At 51.5% G+C, this 26,627-nt stretch overlaps 3 protein-coding genes across 23 annotated transcripts in view; 1 reads left to right on the top strand and 2 right to left on the bottom strand.

Moving 5' to 3' along the window:
- Positions 1 to 797: 797 nt before the first annotated feature.
- On the bottom strand, positions 798 to 9,240 carry CKAP2L (cytoskeleton associated protein 2L). 11 transcript variants are annotated; one of them, XM_088180001.1, is made up of 9 exons: positions 9,153 to 9,226; positions 7,639 to 7,831; positions 7,338 to 7,403; positions 5,048 to 6,132; positions 4,437 to 4,629; positions 2,183 to 2,338; positions 1,762 to 1,825; positions 1,316 to 1,460; positions 798 to 1,224 (listed from the first exon to the last, which is right to left on the bottom strand). In XM_088180001.1, exons 4-9 carry the CDS (start codon positions 6,094 to 6,096, stop codon positions 981 to 983), a joined length of 1,851 nt encoding a protein of 616 aa, XP_088036127.1. In that variant the 5' UTR covers positions 6,097 to 6,132; positions 7,338 to 7,403; positions 7,639 to 7,831; positions 9,153 to 9,226; the 3' UTR covers positions 798 to 980. The 11 variants fall into 11 exon arrangements, with proteins under 11 accessions (XP_088036127.1, XP_088036129.1, XP_088036135.1 ...); XM_088180003.1 differs by lacking the exon at positions 7,639 to 7,831 and adding an exon at positions 8,275 to 8,342 and having other exon boundaries at positions 9,138 to 9,211; XM_088180009.1 differs by lacking the exon at positions 7,639 to 7,831 and adding an exon at positions 8,275 to 8,342 and having other exon boundaries at positions 4,378 to 4,629; positions 9,153 to 9,196.
- Positions 9,241 to 9,948: 708 nt separating this feature from the next.
- Positions 9,949 to 11,569, bottom strand: LOC106862417 (interleukin-1 receptor antagonist protein-like). Of its 4 annotated transcripts, XM_014891399.2 has the most exons (6): positions 11,442 to 11,569; positions 11,309 to 11,357; positions 11,038 to 11,227; positions 10,765 to 10,935; positions 10,510 to 10,655; positions 9,949 to 10,423 (listed from the first exon to the last, which is right to left on the bottom strand). In XM_014891399.2, the coding sequence occupies exons 1-6, from the start codon at positions 11,480 to 11,482 to the stop codon at positions 10,211 to 10,213; spliced, it is 810 nt and encodes a 269-aa protein (XP_014746885.1). In that variant the 5' UTR covers positions 11,483 to 11,569; the 3' UTR covers positions 9,949 to 10,210. The 4 variants fall into 4 exon arrangements, with proteins under 4 accessions (XP_014746885.1, XP_088036153.1, XP_088036152.1 ...); XM_088180027.1 differs by having other exon boundaries at positions 11,038 to 11,357; XM_088180026.1 differs by having other exon boundaries at positions 10,765 to 11,227.
- Positions 11,570 to 13,577: 2,008 nt separating this feature from the next.
- Positions 13,578 to 26,627, top strand: part of OGDH (oxoglutarate dehydrogenase) — a 29,016-nt gene continuing 15,966 nt past the window's right edge. For 2 of the 8 annotated variants that reach the window (XM_014891374.2, XM_014891369.2), the window contains exons 1-4: positions 13,586 to 13,715; positions 17,047 to 17,295; positions 22,413 to 22,601; positions 24,712 to 24,814. In XM_014891374.2, coding sequence (XP_014746860.1) covers positions 17,074 to 17,295; positions 22,413 to 22,601; positions 24,712 to 24,814 — 514 coding nt within the window. In that variant the 5' untranslated portion in view covers positions 13,586 to 13,715; positions 17,047 to 17,073. Of the gene's footprint in view, positions 13,741 to 17,046; positions 17,296 to 22,412; positions 22,602 to 24,502; positions 24,594 to 24,711; positions 24,815 to 26,627 lie in introns of all 8 variants that reach the window. The other 6 variants (XM_088179993.1, XM_014891370.2, XM_088179995.1 and 3 more) reach the window with 4 other exon arrangements.

Raw genomic sequence — 26,627 nt, 5'->3', positions numbered from 1 at the left:
GAGCTATCCCTATCTCTGCAGAAGAGGGGGCAGGCCAGCAGCGCTCCACAGAGTGGAGACAGACACGTGCCAGAACTCCAGCACACTGCTCTGAGACTTCTGCCAGCATCCATGACTCAGTGGAGATGCTGAGGCAAGGCTGGGGTTGGGTGCATTGTGAAGGAGAGAGGAAGAAAAAGAGCGTGATGGGGCCAGGACAACTGCTTGCTGGGGCTGAGTGGATGACAGTAGAGCTCTGTATGGTCACCGTTCACAGCACAGAACACCTGCCAATCCCCTCACCAACCTCTTGCCTGGTACCTTGTGCCACTGCCTGCCCATGTGCAGGGACAGCAGCAGAGCGGGCCTGAGTGCACTTACAAGGCTCATCTGTCCCCAGATGCCAACCATGTCCAGAAGTTGGGGGCCTGGCCTGCTGCACCCCAAGGCCCTCTGCAACCCTTGGTGCTGCTGTCAGTCTCAGGGTCTTCACAGAAGCTGCTGGGGCACTGCAGGTCCCTCAGGCAGAGCCATTGCTACCACCTGTGCCTCCAGACATCGGGTCTAAATATATGCCTCTCAGTAGGGGACATATAGATGCTGTCCTGGTAGGGCACAAGGCAGTTCCAGAATAAATCACTCAGGACATTATTTCCAAACACTGGGAGGTGCCTGGAACATTCCAGTCCAACTGACACCATTCTACAGCAGGAAAACAAGTGTGTGTGTCATGGCAGAGGAGCTGAGGGCAGTCCTGGGGGACACAGTCCCAGGAGACATAGCTGGTGTCTCCAACCACTCACTAGCCCACACACATCTCTACTGCAAATTTTAATATAAACAGAATTTAGATATTAGAATTTAGATATTTAAAACAGAATTTAAAACAGGCTTATTCTGTCCCATCCCCTCCCCTCTACATCTGAGGGGAGCAAGAGCAGTCAGGGGACTGTGTACCAGGCAGCACGGTGGGCAGGCAGCCTGTCCCTGCTGGGAACCCCTCAGGAGCTCTTGAGGGGATATGAACTCAAACCCTCCAGCTCTGTCACTTCTGGCAAAGCCACATTTTTCCGGAAGAAGAAGCAAGTCTCCTCCTCAGCATCCAGGATTTCACTGAGGGATGACACCACAGGGTCATGGTCCTTCAGCATCTCTGGGTAGTGACTCCCAGCCCTCTCAATCCGTAGTGAGCGCCGCACAGGTGTCAGAAATTTCAATTCTGGGCCTTCCAGGAATTCCCTTACTCTATATAAAGAACAAGAGCCTTGGGTAAACCCTGCAGAAGACCACTGGCATGGAGGGTGTGTGCTACCAAGAGCAGGAGGTTCAGCCTTACCTGGATGCAGGTGTAACCTGTAACTTGATTGAGGGGGGAAGGGAGGTCATGGGCCCCCCCACCAGGCCTGGAGTCGATGCTATGGGCTGCCTCTCACCTGGACATCTCCTAGGCTCCCAAGGAATAGATTCCTCCGCCTTTTCTCCTGGCAGGAGAGGAAAAGGGCAACACAGTTGCAGAGAGCAGCTGCTGCGGAGGGACTACACCTTGGCACTCTAGACCAGGGCAGGGTGCCTGCCTGCAGAGGCTTGCTAGCCAAGGACCCTCCCTAGCCCAGGCAGAGTAACAGTGTCCCATTTTTCAGATCAGGATACCAGACTCACAACACTCCTCAGGAGGGACATGAGGTGCTGGGACAGACTGTAACCCGTGTTGCTTCCCGGCTGGCAACACCAGGGAGCCCCCACATGCCCATGCTCCAGTCAACTCCACAACGTTTAGGTTACCTTCCAATTTTTGGCCTGCATCCTTCAAAATATTGAGAACAGTTTCCCTGAGCTCCTCGATTGGCTGCAGGAAAAGCAGAACATGGGTCAGGGCAGGTCTGGCATGGGAAAGGACACCAGAGTTTCAGCTGAATAGGAGGAAAGGCTTTTGCTGCACCACAACACCCCGTACTGAGGACAGCAGGAAGAGGCTGCAGGATTCCCCTTTGCCTAGCGGGATCCATCAGCACCCAGCACAGCTGGCCAGGTGCTCACCCTGCATGGGCACATTCTGCAGCATGGAATAGGACTGGCAGCTCTAAAGTACTTTTTCACCAGTGAATAATGCTGCTAAGCTCATTCCAAAACCTGGCCCCTAGAACTCGAGGAAGCCCTCCAGAGCGGAGGCAGGGAACACGCAGAGCTGGCATGCCCTACTCACCTCAGCCCCAGCAATGACTGCTTCTCTGTACAGCTGCAACACATCAAAGGGGCCACTCTGGGCCAGCAGCTTTGCTTGGCAGATCCAGAATTTGGCAAATTTCTCTGCCTGGGGCACAAAGGCCAGCACTGCTGAGAGCTCCTCTACATGGACGCCCTGCAAGGAGAAGGTTAAGGGCCTGAAGAAAGATGTCCATGGCATGGACAAGTGTGTGCACCAGGAAGCAGTCCGTGCCTGACCACAGCTCCCAGCACTCTCCAGGAGCAATGCCTCAAAAGCCTGGGTTTGCGAGTCTCCTATATAGCCATGGCAGATAAAAGCTGTCCTGTCTCTATCTTCCCCTTGGAAAATTGAATCTAGTATTCCATAGGGGTGTCAAAGGATAGACTCCAGTGCTGGCATTAATCTGGGCCAGTAAACCCCGGAGCAGGGCTAGCAATTGGTGTTCCCAGCAACTGTTGCCGACCAGGGCCATACCTCAAACTGTGACACCCACCAGGGATCTACCTTGAGTTGGCTCAATCAGCCTGGGCTGCTGCTGCAGACTGCACTGCCAGGTTCCAGGACACTGTCAGTGACATACACAAGGGCCGTGCTTGGCTACCCCAGCTTTGGCTGGGGTAGAATTAATTTCCTTCTCAGTGGTTGGTATGGGGCTGTAGTTGGGATTTGTGATAAACACGGTGATGATAAGATGTAGGAGAATGGATTGCAAGCAACCCTGCCCCTGATGAATTACAGCTGTGCTAATTATCAAAGACTGGAAACAGCCTCACTCATCCAAAGAGAATGGGTGTTATAAAAGAGTGGGTTAGCTAGTTGAGGAGAGTCTGCTGCCTGTGCTGTGCAAGGGACAGACAGGGTTAGGTGGCCATGTAAGGGACAGGATGGAGTTAGCTGGTGATGTAGGAGACAGAAGGAAGAGAGCAGGAGAGAAGCAGCCAATGCTGTGTGGAGCTGCTGTGGGAAAGAGGAGCTTTTTAGCTCATTATTTAGATAATATGGGACTGATGCTGGTATCAGTTGTGCCTCCACTGTCATTGGTAACAATAATTAGAGGTATTTTCATTATTGCCGAGCAGGATTTGCACAGGACTGAGGCCTTTTCTACTTTCCGTGCTGCCATACTGGCAAGGAGGCTGGGAAGGTGTGGGGAGGCTGAGAGGAGACACAGCTAGGAGAGGTGACTCCAACAGACTAAAGAGACATTCCAGACCCTATACTCAGTATACCAAGGCGGGGGGGACATTTGGAGCGATGCTGTTTGTCTTCCCAAGTCACTACTGTATGTGATGGGTCCTGCTCTTCTAGACATGGTAGAACACCTGTCTTGTCATGGGAAGCAGAGTCGATGTTTTGCTTTCCCAATTAACTGTCCTTACCTCAACCACTAATTCTTTGTCTTTTACCCTTATGATTCTCTCCTAGTCCTGCTGGTGGAGTGTAGGTGTGGAAGAAGGGATTACAGGCGACCTTGCCCCTGATAAGTCACAGTTGTACTAATTACCAAAGAAGAGGAACAGCCTTGCTCTTAATGGGTCACAGCTGTGAGTAATAAAGGTAAGTGTGATAAAAGGAGTGGGTTGGCTGGTCAAGAAGGACCCCAAGGGAGAGGACCTAGAGAAAGAGAGCTTTGAGGAGGTAGAGGAGCCCTAAGGGAGAAGGAATGATCCAGGCAGACACAAAGAAGAACAAAACAAGGAAGAGAATTACTGCTAGTAAAAGATCTGCTGTGAGGTCAGTCTGGGTCTGATGGGGTTGGAGCCTATTGTTGGAGCTTGCAGTCATAGTCAAGCAAGGTGAAAGCCTGCGTTTGGAGTCTGCAAAGCAGTACTTGCAGTCATAGTATAGCAGGAAATAACCAGCAATCAGTAATGCTGTAATCAGTCAGGATAGCTAAGCTATAAAGAATAAACGGAGACACTTTTCATGTTAAGTGTGTGTCTTGGCTCGTTTCTACCCCTAACGAGAGGTCTACTGCAACAGTGGAGGACTGCGTGAGCAGCTGCATGGGGTTGGCTGCCGGCTGGGGTTAAACCACAACAGTCCCTTTTGACCGGGTACCTCTCCATTCTCCTGGTCAGCACAGCTCACTGCATGCCTTTGGCCTACCCATAACTGAGGACTTTTATTTTCCTATGTTTCCCCTCTGGCAACTGAACCCCTCTTAGCTACTGGAGGGACATGGCCCTCACCCCGTGGCATGCTCCAGGAGAGGAGAAGCTCATTCAAGGAGCTCCTTTCCCATTCCCACCTCCTCAGCGAGCTTCAGGCACTCAGTTAATATGTTGTTGATCGTTGCTTGGCAGTGCTGCTCTGGATTCTCTTGATTCTCTTTTGCTTTGAGCTTTCTACAGGATGGCTTCACTGCCTGCTTCTGAAGCTGTGCCATTGGTGGCCGCTTGTATTTCTTGCCTTTGGATGCCAACCACTCCTCCAGCTGTTTCCTGTCCAAAGACCGAGAGATCACAGTTACCACCCCAGCAGACAGTAGCTTGGCAAGAGTTGGCTGTTTTTCTTTGGAATCTCCCATTAGCCAACTTCAGGTGCTTAGAAAGAATCAATATATCTATCTCAGAAACACACCTGAGCTCTGGACTGGGAAAGGAAAACGCTCTCAAATGTAAGCCTTGAGGTCAAAGAAGGAGAGTGGCCACATGCTCTCCCTTCCACTTACTGAATCGGTGGGAGAGGAATCCAGGTTGCCATCCAACCCCCAACCCCTTCTTTTTCAGGGCATCAACCTCCCAACAGTCTTTCAAAAGACTCTGGACTCTGTTTTCAGCAGGATAGTGCTGGCTCAAACCCTTTTAAACTCTGCTGTTTCCTGGAGACAGGACCGACGCGGCCCAAGCTGCCACTTACTTACGGTCTGCAGCTGATGGGGTCCTTGGAATGCGCCTAGCCTGCATGCCACTTGCCTTCGGCAGCTCTGGTTTAAGCTGCTCTCTCTTCAAACCATCCTCAAGTACATGAGTTTTGGAACTGTGCAACCAACTGCAGGACTGGTTTGGGTGACCTGTCCCTTGGCATGCTGCTGTGTGTCCAGGAAGCACCACCTTCATGTCCTTCTTGTCTGTGCCCTCTTTAACTGTGAGCCTTGGCCATGGCAAAGTGACACCTGGGTTCAGGCTGCCTTCCAGGTTTGTGGTCCCCTGGGGCTTGCCCAAAGTAGGAGGCTTGGTGGGGAATCTTCTCACTGGGGGAGATTGGCTGTGGTGCTTAAGACTTCCCCCTAGAGCTGTGCCAGGTTGCCTCACCATAGTAGTTTTTCCCTGATTTGTCCCAGAGTTTTTATGTAGCAAATTAGCAGAATCAGGAAGGAATCCAGATGCCTGCAATGGCTGAGTTCTGATACTTGTATTTTGAGATATGGTCTTTGATTCTGGCAGGGTTTTCCTGGATTTATCCACAACTGGCTCTTCCTTAGGCTGGTGGTTACTAATTCTGCCTTTTGGACCCAGAACATGCCTTGATGTTACGGCTGAGCTTTGCCTGTGGGCCAAGACTCCCATCCTCCTGAGACTGTTTGCATCAGATTGGAAAGTTCTGATCAGCTCCAGGGATGTGGAGGCTCGTGGGTCGAGGTTTTCCTTGTGGCAGACTGGCCTGCCCTGCAGGCCATTATTCAGAGAATGAGGTGCTCCAGAAGGAGGGAGGTCACTTTCCACCTGAGCTGCTGCAGCAGTGACGGTCCCCTGTGCAGGCTTCTGGTTCCTTTCTGGGTTTAGGTGACCAGAGCCTGAAAGTGGGAGCCTGCCACTAGTCTGCGTAGAAGCAGGAAGCATCATGATGTTCCCTGGCTGTACCCTTCCTGCTCCCTGGGATGTATTTGAAGGCTTCTTCTGAGCAGTGTGGCCAGTGTGTTGCATGGATTTGGCTCTAAACCTGCCATCCTCTTGAGCACCCGCCATCACATTCCCAAAAACACCCTTCTTGCTCCTGTCAACCTGGAAAGACAAACCAGCCTTCAGCTCCAAGGAGAGCACAGCTTGGTCAGACCCTTACAACTTGCCCAGGGGACACTCATGTGACAAAGCAGCTGTCAACAGAACAATAACACAACACCCACCAGGACATCGGCAAAGGATCAGTCTCCCAAACGGAAACTCCTAAGTAAGCTAAACTCCTTTGAAAAATAGCTAGTTGACTCATTGCCAGCTATTCAGCAATATGTGATATGTCCCCCATTTGGAGTCAGGAACTCATGACCCTGACTTGGGGATGTGGTTTTCAAAGCAAGTTACAGATCTGAATTGCAGCCAGGATGAAAAATTATTATTACTAAAGTACATTCTCTTGTGACCCTATAAGCAGCAATCCTGAGTGAGACCTTTTGAGCTCTCTTGGACTGCTGTGGGCTGTGACCAGCATCTCCCTGAGAGGGGCTTTTCAGAGCCAGCAAACTCTCACGTTTGCTGACTTGGAGGAACAACAAAGGATGTAAGAGCCTGGGCTGATATCCCCTTCCCCCAAGGCTCAACCCTTTGCCTGTTGAGAAGATACAAAGGCACCAGCATGAGTCTTTCATTGAATTTGAGGAGAATTTTCCATAGATATATACCTTATACAAACTCTTTAGGTCTATATGTGTCTAAGTATGCTAGAGCAAATGTTCCATGAATGTGGCTTTCCTTGGTTCTTAAGTACTTTAGATTTTTAAGTCAGGCCTGTAAGCAAGTTATTACTGTGCTACAGTAAATTTTATATGAATCCTTTGTTAAATTGTTTAACTTAACAGCACTTATGGAATAGGTTAAGTGCTGTCAAGCCCAGTGCTCAGATTAGCAAGGCAGTCTGCTCTAAATCTTGTGACTCGATGGACCCTCCTTATTCCTTTTTGTCCTTACCCTTCCCCTGCCCCACTTCCCCAGCCTCCACGTAGCTAATTTTTGGGTTGGCTTTGGTTTTAGATTGAGTGATTGATTTGAGATTTTAGCTTGCTTTTTCTCTATGTGCTTTAACCATCCAGTAAGTAGTAGAGTGAAGCTTGATAATGAACTTTGTAGTTCTTTCACTTTTATACTAAACCTGCTTTTGCTGATACCTTTGCCAGTGATTCTTTAAGCGACCATAAAACACTCATTTGTGACATGGGACCCTGTTCTCCCCAGACTCACTTAAACCACGAAGGACTCAAGAGCTTCCTACTTACGTGCTTGAGTTAGAAACTGCTCCTAAGGGTGGATTCAGGTGATTAGTCCAGTTCCTTAAACAGGGTCTATAAAAGTCCAACAAGCTATCAGGTTATTTATCAGCCATAAGAGAAGCAGAAAGAGTTAAATATCTAACCCACTGGTGGTTGTCTCAGGCACAGGAGCTTAGAAGTAGCTTTCAGAAATCAAAAACCTGTCAATGAATACTACCACATTTTTCTTTTATGTGGCAACGTAAAAGTAACACAAGCCATTAACATCCAAGATTGTCACAAAACTTCCATGGACAACACAACTAACCAAAATGATTCCTGCAGGTGGTGGTCTGGCAGGGTAGTGGGGCTGGAGGCTCCCAGACTGCTCTGTGTGTCACAGACAGCAGAGGTCATGCTGCTGCCATGCTGCAAATCCTAGTGGTGTCTGGAGAATCCTGACCAGAGTTCACTGCAGCGTGGCTGATCCACAAGCCCTGAAGCCATCCAGGCACTGGCAGCTAAGCAGGAATGTGGGACAGCAGACCACTGTCAGCTCACACAGTTCTGTCCTCCCCTCCTCCTCTGCACAGAACTAGAGCCCTCTGACAGCAGCCATCTCCCATCCCTCTGCTCCAGGGTAACAGCTCAGCCCTCTGGGAAGAGTAATGCCTGCGTAAGTTTTTTTTTCTGTAAGAAAGAGCCTAGAGAGTGAGGGGACCATCTTCTGTTCTGCCCAAGTGCTGCTCTATACCAAAAGAAAAGGTCATGAATCTTCTATTATTTTAGTGGTGTTTCCCAGAGCCTGGTGACAGGGACTGGTTTGGTCTTTGTGCTCTTTGATCCTGCTTCTTCTCTTCACCTTTTCCTACCAAATGCACAGAAAACGCCCCTTCCTGATATTAACATATTCCAAAGGCAAGTGGAAGCTGCCATTAAAAACCAGTGGTGAGACTCCCATTACCCTTTCCTTGAGATCTGGTTCCAGATCTGAAGTTTTAGCAGCAAGGCTTGTTCTGCCAGAGCCAGGAGCTGAAATGAGAAAGTTTCACAGAGTCTCATAAAATATGCAGAAGAGATACCATCAGCCACTGGGAAACACCAGAACTCAAGCCATTCCTTTGTGGTGGCTAACAGCAGGCCTGTACAGGCCTCACAGACTGAATTCTGACTTAATGTGACATAAACTGTGAGAATGCTACCAACTCTTTGTGAGAACAGAGTCCTGCAATGGCAAGAAACAACGTGTTTCCCTGTGAAAGAATTCTACAGATTAGGACAGTTTCTTGCACCTGCTTCAACAACTGCCAACTGTCTCAGTATAATAATGAAAACGGTATTTCACAAAAAACTCTTCCCTGCACCTAGACACCTTCTCTGGACTGACCAATTATTATGGAATAACAGTTTGTTACTGACCAATAAGGCATAGTTTGTAAAACTCTATACAAAGGCATACACAAAATAAACCTCTAGCTTTTTTCGCTCCTTCAAAGTGTGTCCCCGAAACACGACCCACCAACATTATACCCTCAATCCTCCCACACTGCCTTCTCCCGAACCGCGCTCCTGGGCCCATTTTGTGGGCGCCCGCTGGTCCTCATCCACCTCCCCCTAGCCTCCCTATGAAGGACTCAGCAGCTCCCCAGGCCGCCCCTGACACTCTCTCCATAGGCCCATCTTTGCCCGCCTCCAGTCCAGCACTCCCACAGAATCGTGGCCTCCCAACAAGGTACCCGCCCCAGAGGGTCCGCAGGTCGCAGCACCCTCGCAGGGCCTCATAGCTCCGTCCCCTCAGGCCCCTGGGCCGCCCGCACCCCCCAGTACCGGGACCCCTCAGACCCAGCTCCGAGGCTCCCGGCCGCTCCGCTCAGCTCGCAGCCGCAGCACAGCAACTGCCACTCCCAACCCCCTGCGCACCGCACTTATTGGCCACCGCCTTCTTCAAACCCACCAATGGAGAGAGCCGATCGCCGGCTTTGGCTCCGTTATTGGCTGAGGGGGTAGGGGGCGTCCCCTCCGGTGGTCGCAGCCGCCGGGATGGGTGCGTGCAGTGACGTACGCTGCCGTGCCGTGACAAACCGTGTCGTGCGACACCGAGCCAGGCCAGCCGCAACGTGCCACGGCGCGGTGTGCGATGCTGTGCCGCGTCTGGCCACGCGATGTCATGCCATACCATGCCATGCAATGCTGTGCGATACCATACAATGCCACGGCACGCCATGCTATGCTGCACTATGCTGTGCCACATGGTAAGGCACGGTGTGGTGTGAAATTGTGTGATATGGTACACCACATCATACTATGTGATAGCATGCCACACCCTGTAATGCCACGCCGCGCCACTCATTGTCCTGCTGCACTGTGGCCCACCATGCCATGTCTTGGCTGCAGCTGGAGTAGAGGAGACAGCTCCAGGCAGCTGCCGGGGATCCACCATGGTATGCCCACCTTAGTCATCTCCCAGCTGTGATGTGGGCATGGAGACAGAGTGGTGGAGGGTCCTGCACGGGTCAGGATGATCCCTGGTTTGTTGGGTGGTCCCCCACTCCCTGGGTTTTCACCCAAAAAACAGCCAAAGCAGAACGCTTTTCCCATCCATAACCTCATCCCCCATGAGCAATGAGCTGAGCAATGCTGTCCTAGAAAACTTTTTATTTCCACCTCCATACACATACAAGTTAAAAGCAAAAATAAATAAGGAGGTACAATAAATAAGTACCAAAGCAATGGGCAGACACAATAAATAAATAAATAAGATCGGGATGGCTCGAGCCCATGGGGCCCAGAGCTGCTATTTCACATGAAATAGATGCGGAAGGGAGTTGTGTCCCATGGGGTTGTACTTAGTACATACAGCCTGAAAACCGGTGACTGCCGGTTGGGTTGATGCAGAGTCCTCAGCGCCCACTCAGCTCATAGGTAGCAATGTTCACCTGGTCTGGGGTGTTTGTGATGCTGACAGGCTGGCGGGGCTGCAGGGATGTGCAAATGAACCAGCCAGGGTAGGCAGCCGACTCGAAGCGGGTGGTCCCCTCAGCTGGGCTGTCCAGGCGGTAGAAGATGAAGCGGGTCAGCTCCACACTCTCAATATCCCTCCTGATGTCAGCTTCCTATAGCCAGGGGGGTGAAATGGGCGTCAAGGTGGAGTGGAGCCTCTAGCCCCACATAGGACAGACTGGTGGGACTCCCTGCTCACCTCCAGCTGCAGCACGGGCTTCGTGTCACTCATCACACATGACATATAGAGCTGGTAGCCCTTGATACCCAATGCCACCGGCACCCTTCCAGACCCTGGACCGCTCTGCGATGACCGGGGACGGTACAGAGCAATGTCGAGCTTCACTGCAGAGAGAAGGGACAGGTAAATGGGTGGTCATGGGGTTGCGAGGTGGCTCCTGCGTGGTCCTCGGTTTGGGGAGAGGGACATTGGGATGGGAGCATATGCTCTCACCTTTCCGTCCAGCAGAGGGCCCCTGCAGATGCAGGGCCACCAGCTGGGGGGGTGACTCCAGTACGAAGCACTTGTGGTCAATGTCCAGGATGTCGAAGGACTGGGAGCGAGTGTAGCGGAAAACGGGTGCCCTGGTATAACTGCCCTTGATGCACTGGAAGGAGACGGGCTCTGTGGAGAGTGAGACAGTCAGGAGGATGCTGTTTCCAGGTCCAAGAGTACCCCCACAAATATCCTCTGGCTGGGGTGACACCCCTGAGATCAACCTCATACCGAAAATATCATCCAAGAGGCTGCCAAGGTCACTATCAGCAAAGTCGTTGTGTGATGGCTGCTTTAGGAGCTTGGTCACAGCAGCCACCAGGACGGCAGCCTGGCGAAAGGTCCTGGAAAGGTGTCCTTTTGTCACTGTCACCTGGATGTCCACCCCAGGCGATGTCACCTCCAAGTCCAGTCGGGGCTTCTGGGGAAGAAAAGGGATGCAGGGTGAGAGCCTGGCTTCCATGCAACATGGACCCCACAACTCCCACCACTCCAGTGTTACCTTCTGTGGGCAGAGACAATTGGGGCCATACAACGTCTCCTCGTTCAGGCTGAAACGCAAAGGGAGATAGTGAAGTCAGGGTCAGGAATGCAGCAACACATCCCCACAGTCCTCTCTGCATGTCAGTTCTTACCTGCTGCTCTCCAGTGTGTCCAAATCAGGGACAAATGCCATTGCCGCCACTGACTGCAGAGTCCTGGGCAGAAACTTCACAGTACCTGCAAACTTCTGAGGCACTTGGCTGCCTGCTTCTTCCTGTCTTGCCTGCAGTGCTGCTTGGCTGCTCTCTGAGCCCGGCGTCAGTGTGGCTGGTTTTCAAGAGCCTCTAGAAGGAAGCACCGTCAGAGTGGGATTTCCAGGTTTCGCAACGCCCAGTTTTGCCCAATTACTCTGTTGAGACTGGAGGGCTGGGGGTGATACCGAAATAATGAGAAAAAGGACTAATGTAGATATAGTAGTAGTCATGCTAAGGCTTAGAAAACTGCAGTTCTCGGACAGGCCCTGGGAACCAGCCCTGGGAATGAGCTGGGGACTGTGGAAACAATAATTAAAGATAATTAAATAATTTAGTGGAGCATATAAGAACATCTAGAAACTTTCAGGATAAGGCTAAAGTATAATAATAAATAAAGGGTTCTGGTGATGGGAAAACATGCAAGGGGGAATTAAAGGGGGGTAGCCTATAGTTTTGAATAGACAAGCATGCAAAATTTATAACTTTTAGGAATGATATCTACAAGATTTATGTATCTGTATTGTCTTGAAGAATGTATACCTCTGCACGTGGACTACTTTGTAAAAAGGTATAAAAAGGTATTGACGAAAAAGGGAACTGTGGGACCCTGACTTTGGACGCTAGTCCGCAGGTTCCCCGGGCCCTGAATAAAGCACCGCATAAACTGACACTCTGTTAGTTTGTGTTCTGTTTGGGGCATCGGGCAACAGGGGGGTTGGTTGCCCTCAAGCAGTGTAGTGGGGAGGCAGAGCATGGATCAGAGCAGGGGCTGCTCTGGGAACAGAGTATGGGGCAGAGCAGGGTTGTGGGACAGAGCAGAAGGATGCTCCAGGGCCGGTGTGTGGGGCAGAGAGCAGAGGGGATGTTTGGGCTTGATGTGTGGAGCCTGTGACCATGTGCCAGCCTGCCATTCGGTTGACCCAGCAGGGAGCTGGACTCACTGAACTCGCTGGACTCACTGAGTGCCAGCTCTGACCCCAATCCCAGTCTCAGTCTCAGCCCAGTCTGTGATGACACCCACCCTTGTCAGGGCTGGGCTTTATGGGTTTCCCGGAAGTGGTTGGTGGTGCAAGTGCTGCCACTCCACCATTTCCTCATGGCTTCCTCCTCCACTGCCCAGACCCCTGCTGTGACAGCCAGCTGTACCTCCTCTGTCACCCCTCTTGTCCTCATTGTCCCAACACCAGTGGGTGCAAGCCCCTGCTCTCTACTCAGTTTCTTGTGCCCACTCATATCTCCTGGGAACATGGCATTCATAGACATGGCCTTTACGGACACTCCTCATCCTCATGTCCATCCGGTGTGCCGGAGATTGCATCATGCTGGGAGGGCCAGGGATGTGCGTGGCCAGGCTTGCGTGGATTCGGGCTGTTGGGGTGTTTTCCTGGCATCCGTTTCACTTCCTGAAAGTGACTTCCAGCCCTGCACAGCTGCTGTGGCCAAGACTGGCACCACCATGACTCACTGTCAGGAAATTGCCAGAAATGCAGAGCTCCCAGAGCACCTCCTGTGCCCTGATGGGCATTTGCTGGATGTCACACATGGTGGGATATCCCCAAAAGCCTGAGGTGCCTCAGGACAAGGGGTCCTCCATGACACAGTGGAGGTCCCTAGGCCACAGCAGAGGTCCCCAGGCCACAGTTGGGGTCCTGAAGGCATGATGAGAGTTACGAAGCCATGATGAGGGTTGTGAGCCATGAATCATGGTGGGTGTCCCCAGGCTATACCAAGGGTCTCCAGGCCATGGTGAGAGTTCTCTGGACATGGCAGGGGTCCCCAGACCGTACAGTGGACCTCAGGCCACGGTGAGAGTTCATGGTGAGGATCCCCAGACCATACAGTTGACCCCAGGCCACGGTGAGAGTTCTGTGGCCATGGTGAGGGTCCCCAGACCATACAGTGGACCCCAGGCCACGGTGAGAGTTCGGTGGCCACGGCGAGGGTCTCCAGACCTTACAGCGGACCCCAGGCCACGCCCGTGCCCTTCCTTGCCCCGCCTCACCGTAGTTTCTCGCCGGACGGCGCAGCCGCATTGGGCCGCCATCGAAGGGCGTGGCAAAGGGGGAGTGGTGACGCTGCGTGGTGACGCAAGGAAGGGGCGTGGCCGGGCGGGACCGGTGGTCGGGGCCGCTGTCAGAGCTGGGGCCACGAGCGGGGCATACGGACACGCCGGTGGGTTCAGCGGCGGGGCCGGACGGTGAGGCCAGACCCAGCCGTGCGGGAAGGCCGGGGGCGGGGGCCGGGGCCGGAGCGGGATGGGGGTCGCGCCGGGAGCCGCGCTGGGCCAGGGGCCCGCGGTCGCGCCCTGGTGTCCTTGGCGCCGCCCGGGCGCCTGGGAGGTGGGGAGCGAGGGGGCGGGACTGTTACGAGATGGGCAGCCTTGCGGCCAATGGGAAGGCTTAGCTGCTCACTCCGGTCCTATAGGCAGCGAGGGACGCCAAGCCCGGGCGGTGGCGGCGGGCGGTGATTGGGGGGCGCGGGGCGGGGGCGGGCCTGGCGCGCTCTCGGGGACGGGGCGGGGGTCCCGCTGCCCCTTCCCGCGCCCCCCAGCACGCGAGGCTGCCGCGCGCGCCTCACGGCGGCCCCCGCGGCCTGCCCGGCTCCCCCCACGCGGGTCCGCTTCCGTTCCATTTCCCGGTCGCGGAATGCCGCCCGAGCCCGCGGCGTCTCGCGGAGATCTCTGCTGGGCTCTGCTGGGCCGGGCTCGGCCGTGTAGCTGCCACAGACGGTCTGCCCCGGCCCCCGCCCGTCCTGAGGCCCTCGCCTGCCGCGGGCCCAGGATGCCCGGTGCTGGATCAGCTGTGGCTGCAGCCGATGGCTGTGGCCCCGCCGCTTTCTGGACGGTGGAATTTGTGCTGTTTTTAACCTAGAAAGTATTCCTAAGTCCCAAGTCGTTACCAAGTACCTGCCGTCTAGGCTGACGTCCCCTTCCCGGCTGCGGGTGGGTCACATTTAGCACTTTAGTCTGTTTATTGGCACGATCTGGGCCGTCATCTGTTGTGGGCATTCCTGAGGTTTGACCTTTTGGTTAGATTTGGGCTGTGACTGGCTGCCCCTCTGCACTCTCCTCAGCCGTCACTCCCAGTGTGACCTTTGCATTCCTGTGTGACCCTGATATCCCTTATCTTAGACTTGGTTTCCTACGTCCTTGCTTCTGGTTCTCTATTTTTATCTAATTTGCAGTCATCCCAGCTCCAAGCTTGCCTTGTTTCTGTCCAGGCTCCTAGCTAACCCTTCATGCAGGAGATCCTCAAAGCTCAAAGAGCAGCTAGTTCTGCTCACTTTGGGTCAAACTCTGGCATTAACCTCACTGTTTTCCGGAGAGGTCACTGGATGCTGCTGAGCAACAGCACCGAAACTGGACATGAAAATGGAGATGATGCTTCTGTCCTAAAGCTTTTTCCCTGCCATATGTATGCCTGTGCTCTGGCACCTGACTCAGTTGGCTCTCTGAAATATCACGGAATCATGGAATACTTTGAGTGGGAAGATCATCCAGTTCCACCTCCCTACCATAATCAGGGACACCTTACACTAGCCCAGATTGCTCCAAACCCCATCCACCCTGGCCTTGGACACTTCCAGGGATATAGGGGCAGCCACAACTTCTCTGGGCAACTTCACCAGGTGCCAGAAGAATTTCCTCCCAATATCCCGTCTTAACCCTGCCCTCTGGCAGTGGGAAGCCAATCCCCGTTGTCCTGTCATTCTAAGCCCTTGTCTAAAGTCCCTCCTCGGGTCTCTTGGAGCCCCTTTAGGGACTGTGAGGATCTCAAAGGTCTCCCTAGAGCTTTCTTTTCTCTAGGCTGAACATCCCTGACTTTCTCAGCCTTTCAGAGAAATAACAGTGTGTGTTTTGCTGTGTAGATCTGATGAGGGTGCACTGGGAGAATCCCCAGTGCTGTGGCACTTGTGGTCCTGCACCTGCTGGCCCTTCTTGCCAAGTGTGATTGTGAGCAGGGTGGAAACGACAAGTTTACCCTTTTTACTATGGGTAAATCTGTCAAACACTTTTTCTGAATTCAGGTGACTCTAGGTCTTCCTCAAGCTCTGTGAACCAAAACCTTATGGTTTACAATGGGAAGTGTAGCCCCTGTCATGCCAGGCAGCCCGAACTACAGAATTACAGAATATGCTCAGTTGAAAGGGACCCACAAGGATCATCAAGTCTAATTCCTGGGCCTGCATAGGACCATCTCCAAGAGTCACACCTTGTGTCTGAGAGCATTGTCTCGTTGAACTTTCAGGCTTTGTGTTTGACCACTTCCCTGGGGAGTCTGTTCCAGTGCCCAAACACCCTCTGGGTGAAGACCGTTTTTCTAATATCTAACCTAAGCCTCCTCTCATGCAACCCTTGGGTCCTGTTATTGGTCACTACAGGGAAGAGATCAGTGTCTGAACTAGATTCAGCAAGACAAACCTGGAAGGGTGGCTAGGAAAATGCTGACCATGAAGGTGTGTTATTTTTTCTAGTCCCTTGTGAAATTTCATTTTCACATTTTAATCTGGTGAACACATGATAACTGCTTTGACATTGGGCTGCTGCTTGTTAAACTGGTCTGGGCGATGGAAACCAGCCTGCTGGGTCACCTCTAGCCTCGGGTCCTGCCTCTTGCAGAAGGAGCTAGGTGGAAAGGGCAGCTCCAAGAAGAGTTGCTCCAAGTGCCTGCACGTCCTTCAGGATGATCTCCAGAGCTTTCCTTGGGCTGCAGTGGTTGGTGTAAAACCCCATTGCTGACTCTATGGCAAACCACCTGGCTAACCCCAGGCCTCCCAGTACATAACCTACTGAAAGCTGCAAGGTGGCACCTCTCAAAAGTCCCACACCGATTCTGGGTTACTTTTCTGAGTTCTCTAAGCAGGGGAGAGCCCCTTTCTGGGTCTTTCATCTGCACTGATATTCTTGGGTCTGGGCTTTTGAGGAGAAACAGTCTTTCCTGGAGCCGACTTCTCAAGTGGGCACTTCTAGTGCTTTGCACTAACATACCCCTACTTTTCAAGCGATTTTCCCTGTAGATGATTTCTTCCCAGCTTTATCCTGGTGCACATCACAACAAACCAAGAAGAAAACCTTGGCCAAGCAGACTGGTCAGAGAAATGGAAGCCCAGACTTACCTGGGAGGGAGAGTGATGGAAGAAGCTGAAATCAAGAGATGTGGGTGGCTTTGGTGTGCAGTGGCTTGTTCGAGGCCGGTGTCGGGTACCCACCAAGCAAATTTGCTTCGCAGTATTGTGGCAGGAGAGATCATGATGCCATGCTGCCAGGGATGGGAGAGGCAGACCAGCCATGCCGAGTGTACTGAGTGAAAACTGCATTTCCAAGCCATCAGGAACCTGTTTGTGGGACAGGGTGGATTGATTAATCAAAATTAAAAACTGATCCTAAGCTCGATTCTCCATGCTCAGGGGAGGAGGAGGAGGAGGAGGAGGAGGAGGGGGTGGGTCTCTGTTCGATGCTGTCCTGCAGTAATTCGTAACCCACTTCTCTGTTCTCCCTCAACAGGAGCTTGTGTGAGGCAACAGGACAAAAATGCTTAACTTAAGGACTTGTGCAGCAAAACTGAGGCCGTTGACAGCCTCACAGACTGTAAAGACAATTTCCCAACACAGACCGGCAGCACCCAGGACGTTCCAACAGCTCAGGTGCTACAGTGCACCAGTGGCTGCCGAACCATTTCTGAGTGGGACTAGTTCAAACTATGTGGAGGAAATGTATTATGCTTGGCTGGAAAATCCCAAAAGTGTACATAAGGTAAGGATCAACCTTGCCAGGACTTCACTTCTCTATGTGTCTGAGCAGTGGGTGCAGGTAAGTGCCACCTCTTGAGGAACAATGGATTCATCTGTAGGGGCTGGATGTTTGTGGATAGTCTTTCTGCCTCACTTTGCCCAAAAGAAAGAGCAGCGATTCCTTGAGCAAGAATCAATCAAAAGGAGCTTTTTCTACTCAAGAGAGAACGCCGTGGGCTTGGACACGGGCAGCATCCTGGATCACAAGCGGATACAAGGAATGGCTCCTGGGAATCCACCTGTAGCAAGCTCTTAATGCTGTATTTTTTCCATTTCTGGTGGCTTATCAAGAGGGTTGATTCCAGAGTGGAGGATGGGAGAAAGGGGCAAGGAGGGTATTCTCCACATCGTGACTGGTTTCCTTCTTGTCTCAGGTGTGGGTGGTGTTCTGTGTTGGGGCAGATGTAGCTAAGCTTGTCTTTGAGCTTGTGTGTGTAAAGCCAGACTGATCTACAGATGGGGAGGGGGACGGGGTCTCGTGGCCAGAGGAATTCCCACCAGCTGTTCCTGAACTTAAAACTGGGAAAACAATCCAGCTGTGGGCAGTGTGTACAGAAATCTGTCCTGATCTCGATCCCTGAAGCTCCTACAGCAAAGCTGAGCCCAGCAGGTGAGGGCTCAACTGGGAGGAGGTGTTCTGAAACATGACAGCATTTTTCCCCATCCACAATGTTTCACAAGGAAAATGTTCCTCCAGTGACTAAGTCTCAGCGTTACTCAGGGGATTTTTAGGACAGTTTTGAACATGTCCTGATGTGGAACAGAGGTTTTCTTTATTTATGAGCCATGTGCAGACCAGGATAGAATGACTGAATGAGCAATTAGGGGTATAAGGAATCCTATGGCCCAGCACTTATGACGGTTTGATGTGTTTGCAATGACACTGATCCCACCCATCCAAAATGAAGGTGCTAAAAGTTCATAACATAGGATTTTCACGTAAGTGTTAACTTCATGCTTCTTTGGAGGGAAACACGCAGTTGAGCCAAACTATAGACTTGGAAATCACAAAACATCTTCGTTTGGGTTGTGCCCTTTGCCAAATAGTGACTTGAAAGCTGCCCAAGCACACGGTACAACCCCTCCTTCAGAGCTGGGATATTGAACTAAAAGCCCTGAGCTCAAATACTGTAGCTTGATTTAAAAATGAATGAGGGTTACACCACTTTGTCCCAGCAACAGACACAGTCATGACTTTGACAGAGTCATGTGTGATACCAGCTCTTTGATTCCAGACTCTGGACAGTCTTGAAAGTCACTCCAAGCAGTGAGGTTTTTCTGTCCCTGTGTAGCACAGAGACCAGCTGCTCCTTGCTGTGCTGTGTCCCACCAGGGACGAAGGACACGTTCAACTGGGAAGAGCTGGAGTGTCTTTGCTGTTGTCACCAAAAACCTCTGGAGCTTCCAGCTGGTGCGATAGTCCCAGCTGAGCACACTGAATCCATTTCCTCCATGTAGACACTTCGGGTTTTAACTGCAGAACAAGCTTTAGTGCTTGCTTAAAATAGGGAAGGTCAAAGATAGGTTATTTTAGGGCATTTTCTGCATTAAATCCTTCAGCTGAACTCCAGTTTTCAAGTCTGATGAGCAGAGTTGGATAATAACAGTAGAATAATAAAAAATTAGAGCAGAGTGGGAGAAAGAGGAGGTGAGGGCATGGGGGATGGGTGCTAGTAGGCTACCACAGTGCTGCTTGCTCCTGGGACTGCATCCCCTGGAAGTGGGGACACCATCCTCCTGCCCACCATTTGACCAGCTTGGGTGCTTGGCACAGCCCACACTGTCTCCCCATTCCCTAAGCAACATCATGGGTGCTTCAGGAAGGGTGGCCAAACAGCTGTGGCTGCGGGTGGGTGGTACCTGCATACATTGGGGTAGGTTCAGCCTCCCTAAGCAGCAGCCCTGGAGTTTGGGTTGAACTGGGGGACAGGGACTCAGCTCTCCCCATAGGTTTGTACATGAAACAGCCCTTAAAACAGACTCCTTAATTTGCTGGTGTTTGGGATTTTAAATTGAAAAGGGTTTGTTGGCACCATCACACCTGAGAAAACTGAAGGTCCTTGTCTAGTTTGATAAAGGTTGCAGCAGTGTGTATGGTGTGAACCCACTGATTGCTGCTTGACTGCCTGCTCTCAGCAAAGATTACCTGCCTTAAATTTGCTTCAGGCTATTCCTCCTCCTCCTTAAGTTCTGATACTCATCATCTTCTCCCTGCTGGAGCAGCAGGTGCTGCCAGACCTGTGGACCATGCCAAGCAGGGTTGATGCTTCTGGAGCCCATGGCAGGGGAAGGAGCAGGAAGCAACCCTAGCTGGAGGTGGAAGCTGTGTGTCCCTTATGCATGTCCCAGCCTGAAGCACCCTCAGTGCCCCCAGTGGGTGGGAAATGTCACCCCTCTTCCCTTGCTGTGCATGCCTGACCTCCAAGCTGGGAAACAGGGACATGACAGTATGAGCCCACACCTTTCTTCAGAAGCTGAATCTGGTAGAAGGTGCTGATTTGGCTTGGCGAGCTGGTTTGGGGCTGTTCCCAATAGAGGGGCCTTCCCTGAGCTCCACTCACAGAACTGAGCTCAGGATCCCTCTAAAGCCTGAACTATCCTGGTGTGTGGCAGGCAGCTGATTCACCAATCCCACTTTCCCAGTGCATGGAGGAGCGCTGGGAAAGCCAGTCGAGGCTAATGCTTTGTGTTGCAGTTGTGGGACTGTCTAAAAATGCACTGAATCTGAGCTCTCTCAATATGTATATCAATGTATCTTATATCCTGTATGTGTCTATACAGGGTATAAAAGCAAGCAGAGTGCTCACAGAGCTGCCATGAGCACAGAGAAGTCAGAGGGGAATAACCCCATGAGTTTATTACGGGTTTTACCTTTGGCAAATGCTGGATTAAGACAAAGTTCTCTTTCTCATGATAAAGCAGGATAACTCTGATGGGGCTGTTCAGTCTCTCCCATGGGACATATGAGCTCCAGAGGCACCTCTGTGCTTCCCAAAAACCCATGGGATAGCCCTTGGATTCTCCTGAATTCAAAACATCAGCAGGTTGAAAGCTGATGTTTTTGTGGCACTTATCAGGGCTCTAGCCTGCCCTGTGCCACCCGGACATCATTCTGTGGAGCAATGAAGCACTCTGTGAAAGTGCTCAAGCTGACCCAGCCGGTGCCACACCTTGTTTGCAGAGTTTAAAGTGAACTTTTTCTTCTATAACAGAAGCTAATTGCAACTCCAAGAGGTATGAATGGCAGAAGAGAGGAAGTTAAAAAGGCAACACTCCTGGCTCTGTCCCTGTCTCCACACCCCTCACAGGTTGACAAATGCTCCTTTTCTCTTGCCTGTCTTTATTTGCCAGTGCATGAAACAACCTTAAACCACGGAGCAAAGTGGCCAGCCAGGTTCCTCTCCTTGCTAAGGGCACAGAGCCCATCCCTGGGTGCTTGTCTTTCCATTTGCAGGAGCTGATGGCTTTGGGGGCCCCCAGGAGCTCTGTGAGCCTGTGGAAGGGAAGAGCAGAGATGGAGCAAAAAGCAGCTCTCCCTCTTTTCCTACTGAAGTTTCCTTTAGCCAGTCAGAACAGGGTTGGCTGTTTTCTGTCTTCCCTTTTCTTTTCCCCTTGGGGGAGTGATTGTTTATCAGTTAGTGTCAAAATGTTCCAGATCTTATTTACGTTCTTTTAGCGTGACCCATTTCTAGATTTATTCACCTTGTGCAGCGATGTGATGGGACAATGGAGTGTTTGAGTAAATTGGGATTGGAAATACCTTCCTGGAGCATGTGGTGGGTGCTGCAACTGGAGGAGCTCCAGGAGGAACAGCTGAGCTGGGGCGACTCCAAGCAAAGGGCAGGTTTTTGGTCCTCTCCACCCTGCTTCCAGGGGCAAAAACTGTTTTCTGCCCCAAACAAACCCTGCTTTGAGGGCACTTTTCTACTTGATTTAAACACTGGGGATGGCTGGGCTTCGCCCATCTCCAATCGCCAAGGCTTTATTTGGTGCTCTCCAAGGTGCAGGATGCCAAGCTCCCAGTCAGTGGAGAGACCCTTGGGCTGAAGCCAGCATGCAAATCCCATGGGATTTATTTGCTCTAGCTATCTTCCTGGATCTGTGCTGGCACACAGCTGCTGTTTCGCTGTGCCCTCATCCTTTGCCGTCATTTGGTGGCACGTGAGATGAGGCACAAGCGTGATGGGAGGATGTGGACTGGACTTTGCCCAGGCTCTCTTCTTCCCCAAATCTGTTGGTGCTTCTACAGGGAGAGTGGTTAGCTTGGGCTTGGCCTGGGATACTTCCGGGCTTTTCAGATAGTGCTGGAAAAGTATGACAGTACACCAAGTCTGTTCAGGGCTTTTTTCCAGTGTTTTGATTTGTTTTCTTAACACCTAGAAATGCCCATCTGCGGAGGGAACAGGAGCAGAGGTGGCAGCTGCCTCGTTCTGGGCATGGGAGAGCTGGTATTGGACTACCTCTGTACTGCTGTCATTGGTGTCACCAAAAGGATGAGGGAAAATTGAAGAAGAGATAGAAAAATAAAACTATTGCTGGTTGAGGGCTGAACAACATAGCTTATGCTGGGATTTAGGTCTCTGGTCATTCAGACCATGGAAAGAGAAAGAGGTGTATTTGATTACAGGGCAGAAAAAATTTTCAGAAAATATTGGGTTATTTAGAGAGCAGTGGCCTCCTCTGGGGAGAAGGAAATGAGCTAGAAGTCCAGGCTAGGACTAATTGCTCAGAGCAGCAGTTCCAAGAGCAGAGCCAAGGGATGAGGTATCACTGTGTTCTGTCCTGGTGCCACTGCCAAGGGTGGGCTGGCTCTGGCGTTCACCTCCTACCAAAAGAAACAATCCAGATGGATGGGGAGTGGGATAGTGATGTAGCTGGAATAGTGGGACAGCTTTAGTGCTCTTTTGTTCAAGGCAGGTGGGTGCCTTCAGCAGCAGCTGCATGAAGCTGAGGTACAGGGGAGGAGGCAGCTCTATCCTCTGCTTTGGCAGTAAAGTTGAGACCTCTGTAACCTTGACTGAGGAGGTGTTGGACTGCAAGTGAAGACCGTGGTCACCTTTCTTCTTTCCTTTTTCCTAGTCATGGGACATCTTTTTTCGCAACGCCAATGCTGGAGCTGCTCCAGGCACTGCTTACCAAAGCCCCCCTCCACTGACTACCAGCCTCTCCACCCTGTCCCAAGCCCAGTCCCTGGTTCAGACACAGCCTAACGTGGATAAATTGGTGGAGGACCATCTTGCAGTGCAATCTCTCATCAGGGCATATCAGGTAAGGGGACTTTGTGCCCAGGAGGGTCATGTCCTTTGTTGAAGGGCTTGCAGCAGCTGAGATGGGCTGGAGTTAGTGCAAATGATGCACGTGTTTACATGCAGAGCATGCAGGATAGGAGCTGGGCTGCCTCATTAGGAATAGGAGCAACTGATCTGTTGGGGCAGAAGCTCAGCTGATGCTTTGCTGGACAATAGGAAGATTAAAGCTATTGTCATCCAAACAGGGTGACAGGGAGTGGGAGGTCTTCTCCAGACTGGGTAGTTTGCTGCTCTCTGGAATGCTGCTCCTGTGCCATGGGCTCCTGCCATGCTTAGCAGTGGCATGGAACACCCATCCTGTTTCCCCTTGTTGCTGACAGAGCTTCCGAGGTCCTAAAATAAAAGGTCAGGAAACATTTCCATGTGATTTGCAATCTGGAAGTGGCCCTTGGGGCTCGTGGGCACAGCTCAGACCAATGTTGACAAGTCAGCCTTCCGGGAGAAACGAGTTTGGAGCAGGAAAGAAACATCTTCTGGCTGAGGGAAGGCTAGCAAATATTTTAACTCTGGAGAACATTTAAATGTGTTTCCACATCTGTGTTACCCTTTTACTTTTTGTTGTGCTCTGGTTTATCAAGTATGGGGGCTGTAATTATGGCTGTGGTAAGAAGTTAATGAACCCAGATGCTGTGCAGTTGTGACCGTTAGCTTCTCACCTGTTCCTGTGACAAAGCACTTGCTGTGCTGTGCAGTTGTGTTCCTGCTGAGGTATGGGGAAAAGCCAATGTAAAAGGCTATGAGTTACAGCAGGAACTGTAGCACTGGGCGAGTCTAAAGGTCTGCCCAGCCTTGGCCCTGCTCTCTGGCTCCAAGACAGTGCCCCTGCTGCGCCTGCCGCTGCAACTGCAGTGCTGATGTCAGCATGGGGACCTGTTTGTGAGGACCTGCATGGCTGATTGGCTGATTCCATGAGAGATGACCACCCTGCCAAATCTCAAGCAGCCCCTGCCAGTGGAACAGGTGGGCAGATGCTGAGTTTAAACATGGAATGACTGATGTAATTGGAAGCAGAAGCTTGAAGTCAGTGATTCGAAAACAAAATCTGTAAACTCTTCAGCGTGCCTGTCTCTTCTTCAGGCTCTGAATGGCAGCGCAGAAAGATGATGGCGCTTGGATGTATTTTTCTAAGCTGTCCGTACTGAGAAATCTACCTCCCTCGCCGCCCTGGTGGCACAGTAGGGCTGTTGCTGCAGCAGGATGTCCGGGTGGGGAGGTTCAAGACAGTATATGGAGGTATGAAAGAGTAGGAAGGTGAAGGAAACCCTGCATGTGATTGGTAACCTACTTAAAATACCACACATCAGAACAGTTTGGATTGGAAGGGTCCTTAAAGCCTATCTTGTTCTACACTGCTGCCCCCCTGCCACAGGCAAGGACATCTACTACAGCCTTCCAAGTTGCTCTACAACCTCCATCCAACCTGGCCTTAAACACTGCCAGGGATGGGGCAACCACAACTTCTCTGGGCAAATTGCCTCTTTGTGTGCCTGTGATTCTTAGGAGACCATCAGTGTGAAGTTGCTGCATATGTAGAAAGGAGCTGCTCAAGTTGGACATGATGCTTATGCTGGGAAAAGCATCAGGAGACCCTTAGACCCTGTCTCTGCTGTGAAGGAGCTTGCCATTTCCCCATACACCTGCCAAACCTCGTGTCAGGCAGTCCTGGTGGCTGGTGGCACTCTCCTATGTGCTGTAGGTGACAGTAAACCCAACTTCTTCAGGTTTCACCTGCCGGTAGAATTGGGGTAGCTCTGCAGAAAATGTAAAGAGGAAACTGCATGAAATTTTCTAACTTTTTTTTTTTTTTTTTCAGGAATGTCTCTTCAATTAACTTGTTTTAATCTGTGTTGTTGCTTCCAGGTCAGGGGTCACCACATTGCAAAGCTTGATCCTCTCGGCATTAGTTGTGTAAATTTTGATGATGCGCCAGTAACTGTTTCTCCAAACGTCGGTGAGAATTACTCTGCAAATTAATTCTAATGTAATTTAACTTTTTTACCCCTCCCCTCTTTTGTTTTTCTCTCCCTTTTGGTTCCTGTTCTCCTTTCCATTCCTGGTGCATTTCATAGATTCGAGGGCATCATGTAGCACAACTCGATCCACTGGGCATCTTGGATGCAGATCTGGACTCATCCCTTCCAGCCGATATTATCACATCCACAGACAAACTGGGTGAGGGCTTTGAGAGCAGTTGGTGCTGCATTGCTTGAGCTCCCCTCTCTTTCACAGCTTCATAGGTAGATTGCTTCACAGGCTGGGGGTCTGAAGTTTCCTTAGTAATGATCACTCTAAAATTGTAGTTGCCGGCAGCAGCAGCAGTGCAGTCCTGCCACCCTCCGGCTGTCACTGCAGTACTCAGCTCATGTTTCTTCAGCCCTTGCTAATCAGTGTTATCACTGATCTTGCTCACCCAGAAGAAAAAACCCAGAAGGGCTGGAAGCAATTGCATCTTCTGGAAATGCAAAGCAGAGAGGTTTTGTGTTGGTGAGAGCTGGAGGTCTGTTCTCTCAGCTCCTCTTGCTGCCCTTGGGGACCCTCAGAGCTGGGGGTGAATGTACTGGGCTTGTCTTTGCAGGGCTGAGGCTGGCTGCCTGAACTTCCAGCTTGCCCCAGCATCTGTAAATCCTTTAATTGCCCTTTTTCCAATACTGAGCTATGAGTCCCTACTGGTGATCATAACAAGGAAGCTTTGGGATGCATTCCTGTCCAAATAGAGAGGTGGAAATCCCAATGCATTTGAGTGAGAGCTGCATGAGTGTTGTACAGAAGAGTGTGTGGTGCCCAGGACTTGAAATCCTGATCTGAAAGTGCTTAAACCCAGCACCTCTCCATGTGCTTTAGAGCTGATTTCTGTACTTTGCTACCATTCTCCTAGCCAGGATGAGGTTGCTGGACTCTGTCACCTCACTGGTGCTTCCCAGGGTGGTTCCCTGGCACTCCGAGTGCTCCAGAAGCATGCTCATGCTCCTAACGTAGAGTAGAGCAGCAGTGATGATTACTAACCTCGCCAATCGAAACAGCCGATCAGAATGCACGGTGCATGTAAACCGCCTTGTTTCCTTATTCATCTGCCAGCACAGGGACACCAGCCCTGGACCCTGGCCCTGCTGGACCTTCGGACAGGATTACATGTACCAGGAGTGGTAGGGAAGGGAGTAGGTTTTGGTTGGACCAGTTCGCTGGATGATGAGGAAGCTGCTTCATCCCACAGTCTGGATTCTGACATGCTTCTCTGGAGGACCAACCCTTAGCTGAACCTCAGGAGCCATCCAGCTCCAGCTTGGAGTGTTCTGTGTCTGAGATATTTTAATGGCGAGGGGTAGAGAGATGATAACTGTGAACCCAGCTGTGGGAGCAGATTCATGTACTCATTAGTCAGCACTGTGAGGAAAGCAGGAAGACTTTTTTGGTGAACTTAAAGCCCCTCTCCATGGCTGGGTAGTGGAGAGGAGGAAGGGCTTTTCCAAATCAGGGTGTTTGGCCTCTGCTGTGGGCACTGCAATTCTGAAGCAGAGCAGGAGAGGCGAGCCCTGAAGCCTTATGCCTGGTGGATGTGTATCCCTTTTGAGAGTGGAGCAGGGTCTGGATGAAACCCAGAGCAAGTCAGCTGTGAGTGGTGGCAGTGACAGCTGACCCTAGGCAGGAAAGGGAGCTGGGTGTGGGGAGCAAAGTTACTGTGCTGCTCAGGGACTTGTAGACTCACAGAGTGGTCTGGGTTGGAAAGGAGCTTAAGAGGTCAGCTAGTGTAACCCCGCTGCCACAGGCAGGGACACTCTCCACTAGACCAGGTTGCTCCAAGCCCTGTTCAACCTGTCCTTGAACATTTCCAGGAATGGGGTGTGCACAGCTGCCCTGGGCACCCTGTGCTAGGGCCTCACCACCCTCACAGGGAAGTACTTCTTCCTTATGTCCAATCAACGACATGCCCTTTATCAGTGTGCAACCCTTGTCCCTGGTCCTGGCACTGCAGAACCTGGGAAAAAGC

Source organism: Sturnus vulgaris, chromosome 28 (assembly GCF_052056855.1).
Source record: "Sturnus vulgaris isolate bStuVul1 chromosome 28, bStuVul1.hap1, whole genome shotgun sequence".
NCBI lineage: Eukaryota > Metazoa > Chordata > Aves > Passeriformes > Sturnidae > Sturnus > Sturnus vulgaris.
This window is presented reverse-complemented; position numbering and strand designations above follow the sequence as displayed.